The 21703-nt window shown below is 34.8% G+C and overlaps 1 protein-coding gene across 2 annotated transcripts in view; it reads left to right on the top strand.

The window, feature by feature from the left end:
• Positions 1 to 21703, top strand: part of Cln3 (CLN3 lysosomal/endosomal transmembrane protein, battenin) — a 191661-nt gene that overhangs the window by 139176 nt on the left and 30782 nt on the right. For both annotated transcript variants that reach the window (XM_090410118.1, XM_090410119.1), the window contains exon 13: positions 11010 to 11103. In XM_090410118.1, coding sequence (XP_090266244.1) covers positions 11010 to 11103 — 94 coding nt within the window. The remainder of the gene's footprint in view (positions 1 to 11009; positions 11104 to 21703) is intronic.

Genomic DNA, 21703 nt, shown 5'->3' on the forward strand with positions numbered 1-21703 from the left:
ACCAGAATCCAAACAGCAGTCAAAAGAGTGGACAGAAGCCGGTTGTTTACCGCCAAAGAAGACAAAGTTGGTTCCATTAGGAGGAAAAAAAAGAACATGGCATCGGTGTTTTAGGATGCTGAAAGCATTTTGTTTATTAATTATCTTGAAAAGGGTAAAACAATAACCGTGGAATATTATTCCAATCTTTTAACCAGACTAGATGAAAAAATTCGTGAGAAAAGATCCAGTTTGCAGAAGAAAAAAATCATATTTCATCAAACAATGCACCTGCCCACAAAGGTGTTTTGGCAATGGGAAAATTAAGGGAGCTGCACTCTGAATTGTTGGAACATCCACCCTATTCCCCAGATTTGGCTCCCTCTGACTTCTCTCTCTTCCCAAAACAAAAACTCTTCCTTGCCGAATCAAGAGGTGATTGCAGCTGTAGAGGGGTATTTTGCAGCTCTTACTGAGAACCCCTACTGTGATGGAATAATGGCTTTGGAGCATCGCTGGAATAAATTTATTAGTCTTGAAGGGAGATTGTGTTGAAAAATAAAAATAATTTTGAAATTATAAATTTGTTTTTGTTACATGGTTTATTGTTAGGCTGAGAACTTTTCAGACCACCCTCGTATATTTTTCAAAAAAATATAACTAACATATTTGCAATCTTGCAGTCCATGATACCATTTTACTATAGACTACAAAAATGTTCATTGTTGGATACTTCCATTGCTCCATAATTAGACACTGGTATTTAATCTGATTATCTGATGGTGGAAAATGCTTGTTCATGACTGCTATAAATAATACCAGACTAGATTGTGGGAATAGATTGATCAATGCACAGCAGTATATATGCTGTGCATTGATCATTCTAAATAGGGAGTATTCTCTTTATTATTATCATTTTTAAAACTTATTTTTGGGATGTCTTTAGTCATGTTTGCTGCTGTGTGGAGAAAAAAAAAATGCACAGTAATAAGTGTTTCATTTGATACTGTAGAAAGTGCTCTTATTTAAAAATTAAGTTCCATATATAATATCAGCTTTCAAATCCATGGCGTTGGAAGAATAGTGATACATTTTGCAGCCTGTATGATTTGAAACTGACAGTATAATCTAAAATACAATCAGGTATTCTAAATGAGACCAGCCAGTATATTCTGGAATATTCTGAATTACACATTATTGCAGTGATAGTGCTTTGCTGGCTGTTAACTTGGTTTAATTGTTATTGACTTCATTGACTTCACATTTCTCAAGGAAAAGATCATCATCAAATTCCTGCCATGTACCCTCAAGTGGTGTACAGGATATGATAATATTACATAAAAAAAAGTATACTTGCGTAAATCTTACTGAGTTTTACTGATAAGATTTACACAAGTATACTTGAGAAACAGTTGAGAAATCATGGGAATATAACAAAGATCTGTATTCAAGTTTTGTAGATCTGTAAAAGGAATATAACAAGTTGCCAAGAAAGAAGCTATTCAAAAAGCTACATTATATTAAGCAATACTTAGTCTTTCATCAAGAAGGTATTTTCTTGATCATAAATTAGTATAATAATAATATTTGGTTTTCAGATCAAGTGTTGATCAATTTTATTAAACTGAACCAACTAGTTTCGCCACACTTTAACTCTTGGCATCTTCAGGGCACTTATAAGTTTAAACAATCTCACAATTATGAGTAACTGCAAAACTGACAAAAATAACTGTAAAAAACTGACTAGAATAATATTCTGGTCAGTTTTTTACAGTTATTTTTGAAATTTTGCAGTTTTTTACAGTTATTTTTGTCAGTTTTGCAGTTACGCATAATTGTGAGATTATTTAAACTTATAAGTGCCCTGAAGATGCCAACAGTTATAGTGTGGCGAAACTAGTTGGTTCAGTTTAATAAAATTGATCAACACTTGATCTGAAAACCAAATATTATTATTATAATACTTAGTCTTTATTTGAGTTGTAAGTCAGCAGTGCGAATTGAAGGAAGTACAGGAAGATGGTTTAATGTTAAATCTGGTGTCAGACAAGGATGTATATTATCACCTCTGTTATTCATTATCTATATGGATCACATTATCAAGAAAAGTGGTATTAAATCTGATATCAAATTGGAGATGTTAATCTCAGCTCTTTGATTTATTTGGATGATGTTATACTTTTAAATAAATCCACTAGAAGTCTGCAAGATTCCCTGAGTAGATTGAATAACTATTGTAATAGTTATGGTATGAAGGTCAGCAATAACAAGACAAAGACAATGAAAATAGGCAGAAGCATTGAAAATATCAACTGTATTGTGAATGGAGAACCTATAGAACAAGTAAAACATTTCAGCTACCTTGGCACGATTTTTAGTGAAGATGGTAAATTAAATATGGAAATAGACAACAGAGTCAACAAAGCTGGTATGGTAGGAAGTCAATTGAATAAGTTTATATGGAATAAGAGAGAAATTAGTTAAAACACTAAATTAGCTATATACAAGACAGTGTTCAAACCAGGTTTAACTTATTGATCTGAGGGTTGGGTCAGAAGTAAAATCTGCGGTCTCATAGAGGTAAAATCTGGGACTCTCATATCTGCGGTCTCTAGACTTTAGGCATGAACAGATGGCAATATCATATTAAAAATGAGGATATTAGGATAGAACTTGACATTGTCAGTGTCCAGGAATGCATTAGCAGAGCTAATCCCGGGTGGTATGTTCACTTAAACAGAATGGAAGAGGAAAGATTAGCAAAACAACTGTTCTCTGCCAGGTTGGCAGGAAAAAGACCAAGATATAGGTGGATTGATACTATAAAAAGTGCCTTAGATTATAGAAATATATGATCTGATAATATTGGAGTCTTGATAGGTAACAGACTGATTTGGAGGAAAATTGTAGATAGGAAGTTAGTAATGATGTATATTTTTCATGTAGTACTATCATATCCTGTACATCACTTGAGGGTACATGGTAAGGAAAAGATGTATAGTTATATTTAGAGCTGATGTTATTTTATAATGTAATGCAAGGCATAATTATAGGGATTTGATTGGATCAGCAAAAGTTATCCCAATTTGCAAAAAGATGACATTTTCAGCAAATTTGAAGGAAGTAATCTCAGGAGTTTCTGGAATAGTCTCAGGTCAGCAAGAGTGTTTTGATTTAAAGAATATTAGCTGGAATTGTTCATTCTAGTAGAATAAGATCAATTCTAGTATGGCAGAATGCATGTTATGAGTGAAGGATTTCCATGAATCTTTAAGTATATTGCATGCGGTGCATATATTATAATTATTAAGAGATATCTCCAGTGAGGCAGGGACTCATCCAGGGAGGCCTAACATATCACCTGCACCAGTAGTCATGCCTTGTCTTGAATTTGTTCACACTATTTGTACTCAGTCTCCAAAAACATTTCATTCCAATCACACACACATATACCACATTATGGGATAAGAATCTAGCTCTCAACCCTCTTCTTCAATGCATTCTTTCTCAACTTTTATGAAGATCATCTCCCCCCTCCATAGAATTTAAAAAAAAAATATCATATTACCTATTTGCTAGTGTTTGCAGTTCACATATTCTCAATCTGTCTTCATAATCTGTATTCCACAATCCCAGTATCATCTTTAACACTCTCCTTGGCTTCCTCTCTCTCTCTCTCTCTCTCTCTCTCTATATATATATATATATATATATACTATATCAACATTATCACAGAAACCAGGAGACCACACCTGCACACAGTAGTCCAAGCGAGGTCATATGAAGCCTTATAAAGAGGCAAAATGACTTTCTTATCCTTACATGTTAATGTTCATTTAAACATCATAATTATCCTTTGAGTTATATTTGCAATCTTTGCTATATGTCTCATGAACTTTACCTGCCTGTCTAATAGAACTCCAATATCCCTAGCTGATCTCCTCTAGCATATTTTCACCAATATAATATGACATTGGATATCTCATTTCACTAAAGTGTATAACTTTACTTTTATTAATATTGAACTAACAGACATTTTCACAAGCTTATGATTCCAGTCTATCAAATCATTCTGCAAGGTCTGCATATCAACAACATTTCTGATTATCTTGCCTATCTCTGCATCATCAGAACAGCTATGTGTCATTTGTTAAATCCTTCCCAGTGTCATTAATGTAAAGGCTGAGTAACAATCGTCCAAGGACTGATCCATGGAGTGCAGTATCCTTTAAATCTTGCAGATTCCAACACCCCTCCCCTTACCACTTTGATATCTGTCAGTCAACCATCCTCGTATTCATGCTAATAATATTAATATTATTATTATTATTACCTAAGACTCCATGGAGTCAGAGACTCATCTAGGAGGTCATTTTGTCATACACACAGCTCATCATACTGTGCCTTTAACACGCTCAATTTCTCTTCAGACACCACACTTTCAGGCAAGGCGTTCCAAATATTCACAACTTTGCATGCAGAAAACCTGCTTCTCACTCCCTTGTTCACACTCTCCTTATACAGCTTCCAGGGATGACCCCTTGTTCTCTCCTGATCTCCCACCATTTTCTGTAAAACCTCTTCAACATTGATTCTATAACAACCCCTTACTAATTTGTGTTGATTGTAGACTTTGTTGATTGCATCTTCTCAACCTTTCCTCATATTTGACATTCCAGAAATCAGAAACTATCTTAGTCAGTTGTCTGTGGACCCTTTCCAACATCTATTTGTTCTTTTGAAAACCAGGTGAGCAAATCTGTGTACAGTAGTCCATGTGTAGTCTAATCAGACTTATTACTTGTAAAAGTAAGGAGGCTTATTGTAGAAGTAAGCCTCCATACTTCTGCAAGTCAGTGTCCTGTGCATCATTCACAGAATTTGTTGTGTGTTGTCCTCACAATTTTGGCAATGTGTCCTCTAAATTTTGGATCCTTCTCCACCATCATTCCAAGATCTCTTATTTCCTCCACCTCTAACAATATATCCCCCACCAAACATAAATTCTACATCCCATCTTTGTTTCCCAAAATTTAAAACCTTACATTTTGCAACATTGAACTGGCATCCCCATTCTCACGTGCCCATTCACTCATTCTATTCAAGTCTTCTTGTAAGGCCACAACATCTGCTCTGCTCTTCATAGTTCATCCTGACTTTGCATCATCTGCAAACAACTGAATATTCCCATCCAAATCCTCACCAATATCATTAATATACAAGTTAAACAGGATTGGCCTAAAACAGACCTCTGAGGCACACCACTAGTGACTTTCCTCTTCCGGGATATTGCTTCCCCATACACAACTTGGTGATACCTATGAGATAACTGATTTCCAATCCAATGTACTAATTTAATATCCAACCCCATCTGCTCTAGTTTGACTATCAACTTATCATGCGGTAATCTATCAAAAGTCTTTGCAAAATCTGAGTATACTGCTGTGTATCCCTCTCCTTTGTCCAATGAAGCAGTCACTTTATTCTAATAAGTAAGTAGATTACTAAAACATGACCTTCCTTCATCAAATCCATTGCTGTCCATCAAAGATGATACTGTTAAATTGTGAATGAAGATATTTTATATATTATAATCATTCATATTTACCATAATCTGCCATGTCATAAGCAAGACTTGTAAATATTATTTGTTATTAGTCTCTTGCTTATAATATGTTATTCATATAATTGCTTTGAGTTTTGTTTGTTATTAATTAATTATATAATCTTAGGATATGTATTTGTAACAAAAAAGACTATATAAAAATGTCATTCATTTTATCTACTTGATTCTGTGAAATTATTATAAAAAACCGTGTGTATATAAATTTAAATGTACCTTATGTGAACTGTGATATATATATATTTTTTTTGTTATTTCTGTAACTTAAAGTATTTTTATAGAATTCTACTGATTGGATTTGATTGGCTACTGATGGAGAAACGGAGTTTATTTTAGTTAGCTTGTGCAGAGAGCGTGAGCTACTGTGTATAAAGAGAAAGGCCAGTTGATATAAGCTAAATAGGTTAAAACCAGATTTTGGGGAAAAGGAGAACGTAGTTGATTGAAAAGAAAAAGTAAAAAGAGAAGCCTTGGGTCAACATAGAGATCGGTAGTGAGTGGTAGAAGGGGAATTGATATATGTCGTAAATCGACTAGGAAAGGACCGGGAATTAATAGGCATTTCGAATTACTTCTATGGGAGTTCTGATACTACAATAAATTCCAAATGTTTAGTGGAAGAATAGTGCAGAACTGAAGTTGATACATAGAAGAAAATAAGGAATTAGTAGATAACTTAAACCAAGTGCATCAAGACCTTGTGTGTATTTCTGTGTCTATAATTCAGTTATTATAGTGGAAGATTCCTTTGAATTGTGTTGCCATAAAGTAAAAATCAACGAGAATTTCAAATGTGCCTATGCGAATTCGATGTGTAAAAGCTGTAGCCTGGTAAGAATTGTTCTTTCTATAACCTGTGTGAAGCAATAACAGTTAACTCCGTCAGACTTGTTTTCACCTTGGCTGTAGATTATATCAATTAATCGTTGGATGCAAGATGTTTGAAGTACTTTCCCCTCGAAATAATAAGTGTTATGTTGTTCTATTAAGTGTTAACTGACCTGACTGAGAGAGAATATAGAAATATCTGTCATAAGATTACCTGTTGTTACATTTGGAAAGTTAAACTTTTAAGAACTATTTTCAATCTGATTGACTGAGCATAAAGAACTGAAAGGTGAATGTTTGTTAGTTAATGGATTGTAATTGTTCTGAATACTTTGAACTAAGCTGATATATTTATGATTTGATTCATCTAATTGGATAGAGAGAAATATGTGAAAGAAATACTAAAGTTTTAAGAATTAAGAAGTGTTAACATTAGTCATAACCCTCAAACCTAATTGAGAAGTTATTAATATCTAAATGTGAATTTTTGTATTTTTGCAATTGGATAATCTTTTGCAGATAGTTATACTTGGATGTATATGTTGTACGATTCTACATTAAATGTTTTCTTTTATTGAGTTAAATATGGTGTTTGCCTGATTTTCCTTCATTGCGCCACTCATAAAATTAATCGGACCTTTGCGGAAGCCTCAAAGGATAACAATAACCTCGGCCTGAAGATAAAGTGATAATAAGTATAGTTGATGGTTGATTCTCTATATTATTTAGACTAATCTGAATATAGGGTGGCACAGTATAATATAAATTTCCTTATATTCAGATGAGCATCACTCAACAACTAACGAAGAAGAAGGAATTTAAACGAATCCTGGTTCTCACCAGCTTCTCTAACACTTTAACCACAGCATCTGACACAGAGAGGCCAATAATTTGATGCTTGAGTTCTATCACCTCCCTTAGGAAGCAGCACAATCTTGCCCTCCTTCCACTCCTTTGGAACTCAACCCACTGCAAGATTCATATTAAACAAATATGTCAAAGCTGATGCCAATTTCCTGGCACATTTCTTCAAAATATGTGGTGATATTATCAAATCCAATAGCCTTATTAATGTCAGTTTTGCTCAATTCCCCATATACCTCTTGCTCACTTAAGTCAGTCTCCTCCTCATCATTAACTGCTCTCAAACTCTCCATGATGTCTCATTCACAAGAATGAAAGACCTTTATGAAATGCTTATTAAGTATTTCAACTATATCCTGTACAATAGTTGTCCTTATATAATTTTCTCCAATCTATGTCATCCTTCCATAATCATTCTTTTTTTTGCTGGCTACATGTCGAAAGAACTTCCTAGGATTCTTTTTGGCTTCATTAGCTAACTGCTGCTCAACTTCACTTTTACTACCCTTACCAACCAAGTCACCCTCCTTGCCTGTTCTCTGTAATGATCATGGAATTGATTATTACCACTCCTCTTATGCTGCCTCCATAATGCAGTTTTTCTCTGTATCGCAGGCTTAATCTCTTCATTCATCCATTTCACACCTACCTTATTTAACCTTCTGACCCTTGGAATATATTTAGACATTGCTTCTACTAGACAGTTCGTGAATATCCCCCAAGCTGCACTGATTCCTTTCCAGCTAACTCCTCATTCCATGCTACACCACCTGCAAGCTATCTCCTGAGCTCCTCATAATCACCAGCCTTGTAGTTTGACATATACCCTTTCCTCTCAGAGGTCCTTCATGGTTACTTTCACTAACTGGAGGATGATTTGACACCTCCTTTATAATTACACATCTCTAATAACCTCTGATGAGATGATCAAATCCAAGATCCTCAATCCTCGTGTGCCCTCTATTACAAACTGCCTGAGGTAGTTGTCCCTAAAAAACTCAAGAAACTCATTTTCTTTACTTCCAGTTGTTACCTCTTCATCCTAGTTTATGTTGCCATAATTAAAATCTCCCATAATGATCACCCTTTTCTTATTTGCTTGGCTAATTTGATTATACATTTCATGTTCACTACCATCCACATTACCAGATTTTAACGACATCCAACTATTTCATTCTATTCACCTCTATCTCGCACCACATACTGCCTCAAAACTACTGGCACTATTTCCCTCTTGTATCTCTACCTTGTATGGACATAACTCTTTCTCTGTCATCAATAGCAACCCCCCCCCCTCCCTTTTTATCTTCACGAAACACATCATACCCTTCCATCTCTATTCCTGTCAGGATGTCATCCTCATTCAATCATGTTTCACTTATTCCAATAGCGCTTGGGGAACAGACTCAATTAACAACCATTTCATTTACCTTGTTTCTTACACTTCTAGCATTTGTATACAAACACCTCAGCTCATTCCTTATATCTATATCTAGTTCCACTGATACCACTTATTAGCTGTGACTTCTCCATGCTTAACTCAAACCATTTCTTTTTCTCTTTATTCATCTTAGAACTGTCTTCAAATCCAACTGTTTTCCCTTGATCCCAGGTCATATCCCTTTCCTTTTTGTTTACACTCACATTCACATCCTCTTGGAGCATCAACCTTTCTCACTCTGTGTTCTCCTTTCCACCCTGAATCTCCCTGTTTGTCTTGCACACTTGTTCTCTCATTCTTTATATTCATGCTTCTCACTTCTTCATTCATAATCACTTTATTCATACTCTCCCGCTCTTTCGGATCACTTCTTAATTGATTAGATTCATTCTCTGCACTCATTTCTCTACCCTCCAGCAGCATTTCCTCCAAGTGACTCACACCAAAACCATTCAAATGCAGTCCATCACTCTTGTTCCGTTCAGTTCATCCTTCATACTCATTCCACACATTAACAAACTGCACTCCTTTCTCCTCACACATTTCCACTAACATATCATTCACTACGTTTGCTCTCTGCCTCATTTCATCACTGTCATACTTGGGAAACACCCTGACTACTTTTCTTATCACAGTATTATCTTTTATCCATCTCAACAACCTCCTGATATCTAATCTGATGTGTTCTTAGTCAAGTCATTTGTCCCTATTACCACTACCAACTCCTTTGCTTGCATACTTCTCAATCCATCGCCTCAATCGCTCTATTCATTCTACCTCCAGGAAAACAAACCTTTTGCATCATCTTGTCTACCACACCTCTGATGATTGAATTCCTATACAACGCCACTTGTGGGTTACCGTTTTGTTACCTCTTTCATACTGATATTATTCATTTTTATCATTTTCACTCTTCCATACATATCTCAAATTCTATTAACCTCACTCCACATCCATTTCATCTCTTGCATCATCTTAAGCAACTTTCAAAACGTGCATCATATTTTCGCTCTCATTCACTCTTTCAATTTTGTTGCCAGCCATACATGCTTGTTCACAGTCAATGCCGCTCGCCACCTTACCTTTAATTGTACTCTGTTTTTCAACTTCTGCTACATTTGTATAATTTTTGTCTTTCTTACCATCAATTGTTAAGTTTATCAGATCGCTTATTTGCTTTTTCAAAACTTTTTTATCATTTTTTCGCTGCTCTTTTACACCATACTTCTTTTCTATCAGACCATCACTCATCCTCCTTGTGGCATTCTTGCTACTAACACTTTCAGTTACCAATACATTACATTCATTAAGTCCTCATTCAGCTCACACTTTGCACACACCCTCCTTCCATCTGCTTAAATATCCCTAATTTATGTACATAATCGAATGAATACATATAGCACATTTCACGAAACAACTGAAATCAAAATTAAATTCCTGCAAATACAAAGCTGCTGCCATCTTTCTTTTGCCAATTACTATACTAAGCTCTTAAATTTAAAGATTCTGTAAACAAACTTAAACAGACAAGCACACACACTAAAAACACTGCAAGCGCACAACTTTTACAGCAGCTCTTACTCATAAACAATTAATTATTCCAAAAAAAACTTATCTGAAATGGGAGCCTTCTTTACACACCTCTACTTCTCTTCGTAACACTAGTGACACCCTTAGATGTTCTAACAGATTGCCATAACAATATTTCATAATCAAATTCCATATTCTCCAATTTATGCAACAGTTCCATGTTGTATCCTGTCAAAAGCCTTAGCAAAGTCCAGAGGATCATGGCATATCCATTCCCCTTGTTTAACTCAATGGTAACATTATTTATAAAATGTGATCAAGTTGCTCAAACATGACTTCCCTTAGTAAATCCACGCTGTTTGTTGCAAAGTATAGATTCTCAGTCAATCCATTTCTGTATCCAAGCTTTTCTAAAATCTTCCTTGACATCACTCCTACTCCAGCGATATTGATAAGGCGATAAGATAGTTAGACACATCAGTGTTTGCATCACCTTTATGCAATGGGATTATCATCTATTCTTTCCACTCCTGTAGAATCTTCCATTTTCTAAGGCTTGTTATATAGCCTGGTCAAAGGAACAGCCATTTGAGCTGAATGCTCTTTTAGCATCTGTACTGATCCCATCAGCTCCTCCCTTACTATATCATTGCATAAATCATGTAGTAATGAATATTTGTTTGTTAATCTTAGTGAATTTACTGTCTCATAATAATTATAATTAATTTACATGATCATTTATAGGTACCAAGTTGACTATCAGGTAGGAGTACTTATTTCACGGTCATCAGTAAACCTTTTCCAAGTTCACAGACTCTGGGTGCTTCCATTTCTTCAGGTATGAGAGTATTTACTGCCTTGAATTTTCAGAGTATATTAAAATTCTGTGCATTATAATATTTAGATTACTTGAATTAACATTATTCTTGATACCTTTGGATTGATTTAGAATATAAAAATACACATTGAATTTGAAATAGGAGCAGTGTTTTTTTTTCTGGCGGTATGCAACGGTACGCAGTACCAGCATTTTTTTTCTTAAGTTTTTAAAAATTTGCGATTTATTGACAACAAAATGTATTATAAATATTCCAGTAGATGGTACTGTGTTCACAAATTAAATTTTCAGTTTTGATTACTCATAAGTTAGTACCCTGCTTTCCTGTTTTATAGGTTGGTATGCAACCAGAAACAGGAAGTTGTGTGTGTTAACTTCCTTTTGCTTTGATATCAGTTCTAGATTCACTCTGCAACAGGCAAGTGTTCACACGAGTTTTGAATTAATCTAAGTTAAATCAATGCAATCATTGTTCAAAATGAGTGAAATAAGTAGTTACTTTATGCCAATGAGTAAAAATAGGAAGGCCGAAGAAGCAGAAATTGTTGAATCTACTTGTGATCCTGTAAAACAGAAAACTAGCACCGAAAATACACCTGGTGAAGAGGATCATGAAACCAAGACCGAAGATCCACATGGTCAAAAGGAAGTAGATTCTGATAATGATTGGCCCGAATGTTGGACACTTGTGCAGAAAAATTATTTCTGTGAGAGAAATGAGTGGCTGTATGTCAAGAATAAAATGTTGGGTTGTAAAGTGTGTCGTGATGTCGGAAATCTGGCCGTCGATAAACACATGGGAACGAAAATTTCAGCAGAGTGGGCAAATGGTAAAATCGGTCATTTTGGGGAAGCTCGCAAACAACAGTTAATGCTTTGTCTCATAATAAAGACGTAACAGAAAAACGTGTTTCGAACCGCTTACAAAGTTGCGAGGAGAAATCGATCATTTCACAACTTTGAAGATGAAATAAATTTACAGGAACTTAATAGCCTAGACATGGGATAAATTCTTCATTCTGCAAATGTTTGCATTAACATTGCGAGCCATACTGCAAATGAAATGAGAAAAACATTAATAGACAATATAGTGAACTCCAATAACAAAATATTGTTACTTATTGATGAATCAACAGCTGCGAGTAACACAACAACATTGATTGTTATTGTTCGTGTAGTTCTTCCTGAACTTTCAGCTCCTGTGAGTCTTTTCCTACATTTGATCAGATTATCAGATGTAACTGCTAGATGAATTCTAGATTCTTTAATTAGTCATCTTGAGTGTTTAGGATTATCTGAAGATGTGCAGTTGTGTTGTTTGGTGTGCATAATGTTGGAAGGAGGCTAATGTAAGAGAAGTTTCCTAGTGTTATTTTCTGGCATTGTGCTAGCCATCACCTTAAATTGTCCGTTAGTGACACAGTGAACAATTTGGCAGGAGTGAATCGCTTAAAGAGTTTCACGGACAAACTTTATGTGACTTATCATGCTTCACCTAAGAATGCTAGGGAACTACAGTAATTTGCAGTGACTCTAGAACTTCAGTTTCTTAAAATTGGCAGAATTTTAAACACTCGCTGGGTTGCATCTAGCTTATACACTATTTCTGCAGTGTGGCAAGACTTTGAGGCCCTCGTTTATCACTTTCTGGAGAGCAAAAGAAGACAGCAGAAGAAGCAAAACAGATCGCTTTCTTTATGAGGACCTTTTAAGAAAAATAACATCATGCGAGTTTGTTCTTGATTTGGGCCTTATGTGTGATGCTCTCGAAGAACTTAGTGAACTAAGTCTAGATTTACAAGAGAGAAATATCGACTTGTACAAATCAGACAGGAAGATAAAGAATACAGTTCAACTTTTTGAAGAAACAATTGAAAATCCTGGTCCATACTGCAGTATTTCTCCTCAAAGTCAGAAAAATATGAAGTTCAAAGGGATTGAGCTCCAAAAAAATGAAAGACGTAGTCCTGCAATAAGTTCATATGCTTTCTATAAAAGTCTGAAAGAAAGCATCCTTGAAGGGGATGATGCTGATTTGCCTGAATGTGCTAAGATTTTAGATTCCAAGTATTGGCCAGAAAATCCTGGGAAGCATCTGACACTTGGTGAAGATGAAAATAAAAAGTTAGCACACAAATTTCGCTTAAATGAAAGAGAAGCAGTTCATGGTTTCCGTGAATATCTTCAAGAAAATAAAGTCCTGGACATACTACTTCCTCTAAAGCACACTTTGGGCACAATTGCAGTATCTTCCAGTGAATGTAAAGGGGGGTTTCTCTCAGATGAATCTTATAGTAACTTCATCTAGGTCATCTCTGCTTGTACGGACAACTTCTGTACTGATGTTCATCAGGATAGTAGGACCTCCTCTCACTCAGTTCAACCCTAGTAATATGTGGACTCATAGCTGCTCCGAGGTCATCATTCTGCAGTTGATACCAAAAGCAAGAAGTGATCTAGAGACGATGAGGGTATATCGGAGGTTAAAAATGTGGAAGTTGCTGTAATAGCATCTTCATGGTGAGTACCGGCACCTTTTTTTCTCCAGAAAAAAAAGCACTGAATAGGAATAATCACCATCTGGTTCTTTTCCAAATAAAAAATGAATGTCATCCTAAAAGAAATATGTGTGATAAAGCTGTAAGAGGAATTAAAGTCGAGAGTATTTTCATTGGCATGGTGGCTTATTGGATTAAATAACATGATTTAGATGAAAATAAATTGTTGTAATTTCAGTAGTTTGTTATTGTAAGAATAACATTATTAAGGTACGGTAACTGAATTACTGGCATATACACACAAGGATGCTATAAATTGCTTTAAAATACTGCACTGCATTAAAACTACATTAACATGTAGCTAATTAGGCTGACACTACATTGTGCGTTTAAATTCCATGGTGGCATGGACGTTTGAAAGTTTTAAATGGTAGGCAGTTTTCATTACCCAGTGTGTGAGATCCTGCCCTCCTTACTTGAAGTCTGAAATAGCTTGGAAAAAAAAAAAAAGTACCATGTGTTGGTTTCTTGATCAGTTTCCAGATTATCTAGAATGAGCAGGAAAATTTCTTTTTCCTGCCCATGGTACTAATGTACTTGTACAACTTATAGTCCTAATTGCTGTCTGATACTGCAGTGATTTCAGCTGTAGTACTGAGGATGTGAAAAATTATCCCTCATATATTGCTACATGTAAATATATGCGTAATTATTAATTTCTAATTTTCCTTTACAGGTGAGTCCTTCAGCTTATGGCCAAACGATATGGCTTCTTATAAACTTAATTTTTGGTAATGATAACAGAATTTAATTAATAGTATTTCATTACTAAAGAAGAGTTATGGCTTCATTTTGGCATTGTAAATTTACATAGGAAAAGTGGATATTAAAGATCCAACATTATTTCAAAGCTGAATGCTTGTAGAAACTTATGAAAGTTTCGAAAAATTTGAGCTGAGAGCTTACAAGAATACTATCCTTGGCATTGGAGCTGCCTTTCTCTTAAGGTTTCTGCCTGGTCTCTGAATAGAACCAACCAGTTCAAAATACTCTAGATTAGAGATAGATGTTGAAAGTTTTTTCACTTGGTTTTACTATAAATTAAAGATGCCAAGAAATTATATTCTTGGTTTCATCCTTTGTTCAAGTGTAAGCAAACAAAGTTTGCACGTGAATCACTTCGTGACTTGGCTACTTGTATATAGAGGCTAATGACTTCACATCAATTGCCTTGGTGTTTTGGCTACTTGTATATTGAAATATGACCTGCATTACTTCAGTCTTGGTATCACTTCTGGGTCTAGCTCCCACTGATGAGACTCAATAAAGGTCAAAACCAGTCTGGGGTGGTGTGGTGGCCCTTCCCACAATGCATAGCATTATACATGTCTTTATCTAAGGCAGTTGATGTGAAGTCATTAGCCTCTGTATACAAGCCCAGTTGCAAAGTGACTTCACATGCAAACTTTGTTTGCTTACACTTAGATAAAGGATGAAACCAAGAATATAATTTCTTGGCATCTTTAATTTACAGTTCGAAACAGCTGTTTCAAACTGTAAATTGTTAAATTGACAGGCCAATGAATGTTTGAATTCAGGCCAGTGAATTCAAACATTCATTGGCCTGTCAAAGCTGAATGTTTCTTCAAGCATTCAGCTTTAAAATAATGTTGGATCTTTAATATCCACTTTCCATATGTAAATAGTATTTAATATTTCCAGATTGTTGCTATGTTATTGAGATACATAATATTTTTTTCCTTATATATTTAATCCCTTTGCATTGATATAAAAGGAAAACAAATGAAAGCTGAAGTTCTGCTCTCCTCTTCATTAACTGTATACTGTAGTATTGTAGTATCAATAACTCTACTCTCCATATAATTATGCAAAACTATGAACAGAAATTCACAAATTTTTTTTTTTTTTTTTGATACAAAACTTTAGTTTTGTCATACATTACCTAATAATTAATGTTTCTTTCTTCATCATCATAAGTCATTATTGATCAATTGTTAGATGAAGTCTTTTCAGGGTGGCCCCAAGATTGCTTATTTTATCTTACTTATTTATTTTTAATGTTGGGGCTCTTACATGAGAGGTTGGTACATTAGTACTCTGTATGGGAAGATCTTTGAGGAAGGAGGAACTTCTCATGTTAGATTTGAAGGTCTCTGCATGTATTCCTTTGAGAACACATGGGAGGGGAAGGTGTTCCAGAGTACAGCAGCAGGAACGAAGGAGAAGAAATAGAAATGTGTTCTGTGAGTATGGAGTTGGACTGTAAAGCAGTGTTGGGTGGCAGCTGCACATATTTTGATGGATTTGGTAGAGAGAGGGGGGGGGATTATCGATATCAGTTGTGATGAACATTTACCTTGGAAATACTAATAGAAGATGCATGTACTGAATATCTATGAGAGTAATTGGATTGGGTTTGTAAGAAATGAGTTACTTATCATCTAAATTGCTCTCTTCTGTATTATGCCAAGAATTTTTAGGGAGCTTTTGAGGGCACTGTCCAGATATGTTAGTAGTACTTGATGGATGGTGAATTTGTGATTTGTACAGGATCAATAGCTGTTCAGAAGTAAAGTAATGCCTTGAGCAAAAGAAGAATTTTGGGGTGCTGAGGAGGCATTAGTTGTAATGTGTTTATTCCAAGGGAGTTTTGATGCCAAGGAGAGAAATCTAATCCTGCTTAGAAAATTTTAAGACTAATACAAGTTGAGCAGCTCTCAGATGTGAAGTGTAGATTAAAATACACAAACATTATTCAAGAAAAAATGAAAGAGTTTGAGAACAGGAACCAAACCTTGGAGATTCAGTGGCAACTCTCCTGAAGAAAACTTTGCTTGAAGAAAACACAAAGGCATGTAGTGAGGTTGTCTGCAAGGATAGAAAAATCAGAACTCCATGGTGGACAAAGAAAGTTAAAGAGGCAGTGAAGGAAAAGAAGAAAGCATATCAAAAGTTCCTGGTGAATAACTCAGCTTGTGCTCTTAGAGAATGCAGACAAATGTAAGTAAGCTAAACACTGTGTAAAACTAGCTAAACAAAAAGTCATGGGAAGACTTTGGTAAGAACCTAGAAAATAAATATCAGGAAGGTGGCAAAATATTCTGGAGGCTGTTGTAAAAGTTCAGAAATGGAGGAAAGAGTGCTGTAAAAGGAATTAGAGATGATAATGTTGACATGAAAACTGGAGAAAATATATCCTTGATGTATGGAGTAATTACTTCGAAAAATTTCTAAATGAAACAAGCAGTGACAGTACAGTAGTTAAAAAAAAAAAAAAAAAAAAAAAAAAAAAAAAAAAAAAACATGCAATCAGGAATATGCAGTCATCCCTCGACTTACGTCTGTTCGAGTTACGTCCTTTCGAAGATACGTCCATGATCCCATAGGGAATAAATAACATTTTTGGCTATATATAGAGGACCTGAACCAAAAGCTCATACCCCTTAGCACTGTGACTATTATCGCTAAGGCACTAAGTCTCTTCAACATGTTGAAGGAGAAAGCAGAACCTGATTATGACTATGAATTCAACACTTCTTCTGGTTGGTTCATGAGATTCAAGCAGAGTTATGCGCTGCATAATTTGAAAATGTATGGGAATCTGCAAGTGCTAAGAAGGCTGCCAAGGAGTTTGCGGAAAAATTGGATAAAATTATTACAAAGGAGAATTATTTGCCACAGCAATTATTTAATATGGATGAGATGTCCTTGTTTCGGAAAAAAATGCCTGAGTGGACATTCATCCACAAAAAAGATAAAATCTATACCTAGTTTCAAAGCTCTTAATGCCCATATTATGATTCTGTTACGGGTAATGTGACTGGATATAAACTGAAACCATTTGTGATATGGCACAGTGAGAATCCACGAATCTTCAAAAACATTAGGAAGCATACTCCCAGTTCGTTATCGGAGCAATAAGAAGTTATGGATGACTCAAAAATTGTTTGATGATATCTTAATCAACTGTTATGTGAGTGAAATAAAAAGCTATTGTGTGAAAGAAAATGTAGAATTTAAAATTTTATTAATTCTAGATTTCGCTCCAGGTCATCCTTCTTGGAAGTCTTATAGCGGTGATCTTCACCAAGTTGAAGGTCATGTTTCACTCTTCAAACACTACTTCATTGATCGAACCGATGGATCAGGGAGTTCTTGCAGTGTTTAAGGCTGGCTTATTATCTACGGACAACTTTTTCACAAACCATTTCTGCCACTGAAGAAAATGACCAGATTCTCATGCAATTCTGGAAAACATTCAATATTTATCATGTTATTAAAAATATTGCTGTGGCTTGGGACAAAGTGAACCTCTCAATGTATGAGTGACATATGGAAAAAGACACAAAAAGGTTTGTGCATGATTTTGGAAGTTTGTAAAAGTGGGCCTAGCAAACAATCAGAATCTTCAAGTGAATGATGACGACATAATTCAACTCATAGAAAGTTCCCCTGAAGAGTTGACCAACGAAGAATTGGTCGAACTGGAGGAAAACTGTTGCAGAAGAGGAAAAACAAGAAAAGGAAGAGGGAAAAGAAAACAAGAAGAGGTAGTTAAACAATTCACAGTGAAGGGTCTTGCAGAAATGTTCTCTGCAGTTAGCGATGTTCTCAAAATGGTTGAAGACATGGACCCCAATGTGAATGCTACTTATTAGTAGAAACGAAAGTACATGATGCATTTGCTTGCTATGAACAAATGTATGATGAATAGAAGAAGAAGAAGCAAAGCACATTGGAATAGTGGCAGTAACACACGGTACAGTTTTATAATAAGATTTAAAAATTAAAATGACAGCATACTTATTATGTTGATTTAATGTATCAACTTACATCTAATTTGACTTACGTCCTGCCGGATGGAATGGAACCTGGACGTAAATCGAGGGATAACTGTATATATATATATATCAATATTTGAAGCAGAAAAAGCCATCAAAAGCCTGAAATATGGAAAGGTGGCTTGAGTCGATGGTATTCAACCAGAAATGCTCAAGTATGGAGGTATAAAAGTTTTGTAGTTGCTACAGTGCATAGTTCAGAAGGCCTGGACAGAGAGATGAATTCCAGATGATTGGAGTAGAGCTCTCATATAGTTCTCAATTCAATGTGAGAATTACAGAGGTATTTCCCTACTGAGTGTTCCTGGTAATATTTATGCAAGTATACTTGAGAAACGGTTGAGAAGGATTGTGGAAGGGAAGTTTGGTTAAGAACAAGCTGGATTAAGGCCAAGTAGAGGCTATCAGGATCAGATTTTCACTCTACAACAAATAGTTGAGAATTCATGGAAATAAGAAAATCTTCGTGAATAGGAGGAAGCGGGGGGGGGATATGATTGAAGATATATAAACTAGTCAGGGATTATTATCAGCTTGACATATTAGAGATTTTTCATAGAATTGGAGAGGGGAGTAGAATTAGAGTTTCCATCCATGGAAACTGTATAAGAATGGTGAGCAGAGGAGCAAGGAGCAGGTTCTTTGCATGGAAAGTGGGTGATGAGTGGAATGCACACCTGAGTTTGTTGCGAATATAGACACATTGGATCAGTTTTTAAGCACAGTTTAAGGGGTATTGTGTGCAATAGTGTGTACCTCCCATGATGAGTCTCTGACTTCATGGATGTCAGATGCTAATAATAATAATAACAATAACAAGGATTTGTATTTAAGTTTTGTAGACCTGCAAAAGCCATATGACAAGGTGCCAAGAGAAAAGCTGTTCAAAACATTAGAGTTATATGGTGTCAATGGGGCATTATATCAAACCATACTTAGTCTTTATTTGAGTTGTAAGTCAGCAGTGCGAATTGTAGGAAGTACAGGAAGATGGTTTAATGTTAAATCTGGTGTCAGACAAGGATGTACATTATCCTCTCTGTTATTCATTATCTATATGGATCACATTATCAAGAAAAGTGGTATTAAATCTGATATCAAATTGGAGATGTTAATCTCAGCTCTTTGATTTATGTGGATGATGTTATACTTCTCTAAATAAATCCGCTAGAAGTCTGCAAGATTCCCTGACTAAATTGAATAGCTGTTGTAATAAATTTGGTATGAAAATCAGCAATAACAAGACAGACATTGAAAATATCAGCTGCATCATGAATTGAGAATCTATAGAACAAGTGAAACATTTCAGCTACTTAGGCACAATTTTTAGTAAGGATGGTAAATTCAATATGAAAATAGATTCAGAATCAACAAATCTGGTATGGTAAGAAGTCAACTGAATAAATGTATATGGAATAAGAGAGAAATTAGTTAAAAACACTAAATTATTGTATACAAGACAGTGTTCAAACCATAAGTTTGACTTATGGATCTGACAGCTGAGCTAGAAATAAAACACTTGACCAAAGATTAGAGACCAAACTGCCAAAAATACTGTACCAATATAAAATAAATGGAAAAAGAAGAATTGATAACCAGGAAAGTGATGGCATGAGACTTAATGGCCACTTGACCTAAAATTCTTGATTGGAAGAAAAAGAAGTTGCCATAAGATATTGAAATATAAGAGCACCACATGAAGTTATACATTTTAATTGAAATAACATCTCATCTCCCCTTTAGTAGTCTATCACTTTTACTTGTCTATCAAAGCGAAGAAACTTCGCTTTTTAGAAATTTTATACTGTTTATGTGATAGGATGGTTAATCCTAACCGGATATGTGCTATAACTGTAAATTATATGCACTCTTCTGGCCAGTATGTCTTTGAATGAAATGAATTTCCAGAAGAAGAAGAAATTTGGCCACTTCTGTATGAAATTAGCTGACTCACCTTCAGTTGAAAAGTCTTCATAAAGGTTCTTCACATCCTCAATCAGTTTTGATTGATCTTTCCAAACAAAGGACTTTATCTATATTGACTGAGCTATAGAGGGTCTTTAGAAATAATATCAGTTTAACAATTTATGTATACCAACAAACTGTGCTTGTGTATAGGGTATTCAAGATATGTCTGGATATATTTTATATATAAACAAAGCAAAAGAAGAGAGTTTTCAATTTCCAACTGTCAAGTTAGGAAAATTCATTTTGGTATCTTGTGGGAATTGTTTGCCAAAAGTGGAGAGATAAGGAGCAGAAGCTAGAATAATATTATCTTTCATCTAGATCTTTTGTTAAGAGCAGTTGAAGAGAAAATCAGAACTTATTAAATGTGCTGGATTAAAAAAAAAATTTGCTGTTTGACCAAATTGATTTTATTATTTTATTTTATTTCATTTATTTATTATTTAATTTGAAAAAATCCATAGTTACTATAATGTATGAGAGAGAGATTTCAGGCACATTGCAAAACTTTTTTTTTTTTTTTAATTCTGGGGAAATATTTTGTTGTTATTTTTGAAAGTTAAAAAGACAATTGTTTTTGTATACTGTTGACATTTTTATACATTGTAATGTGTGGTTTTGTTTAAACTTCAATATGTCTGTGTATATATGCATGCGGCACATGTGCTTGGAATTTGAAAGAATATTTCTTTATTAAACAAAAGCATATTTTCAGAATAGCCACAGGACCTTACTGATACAGAATGTAAACATGTTACATTCATATAAATAAATATGAAATAAATAATCTTTTCAACAAATAATGTTGAAAAGATTATTTTGCTGATTAATAATAAAAATAAAATAATAACTTGACGTTTCGACCCCTGTAATGAGGTCATCATCAGAAGGATACATGTGTATAAGAACCAAGCTACATGCTGTTGCACTCTATACAGGTAAATTACATCTACGTTGTTAACTAATCTTTTTTCTTAGCCTGCCTTCTAGTGATAAAAAAACAAAAATAAAAAAATAAAAACTACAAAAAACTCTGCTGATAAAGTCCTCACGTACTAGGATTCTTCTGGAATTATACAGTTCATATTGTTATATTACGATTATCTTCTGGATTTGTACAGTACAGGTTGCTATTAAATGTTCAGGAAAAAAAAAAAAAAACACTTCACCAAGTCTTCTTGTATTGAGATTTTTCTTTGTGGTTGCTATGAAGGTTGCAGATGGATCCTCCACATTCTTGTCTTGGAATGATACTATCTTACTCTTACAGAA

Source organism: Typopeltis vanoorti, chromosome 20, assembly GCF_054136105.1.
Source record: "Typopeltis vanoorti isolate ZY-2024b chromosome 20, IOZ_Tvanoo_1.0, whole genome shotgun sequence".
Lineage (NCBI taxonomy): Eukaryota > Metazoa > Arthropoda > Arachnida > Uropygi > Thelyphonidae > Typopeltis > Typopeltis vanoorti.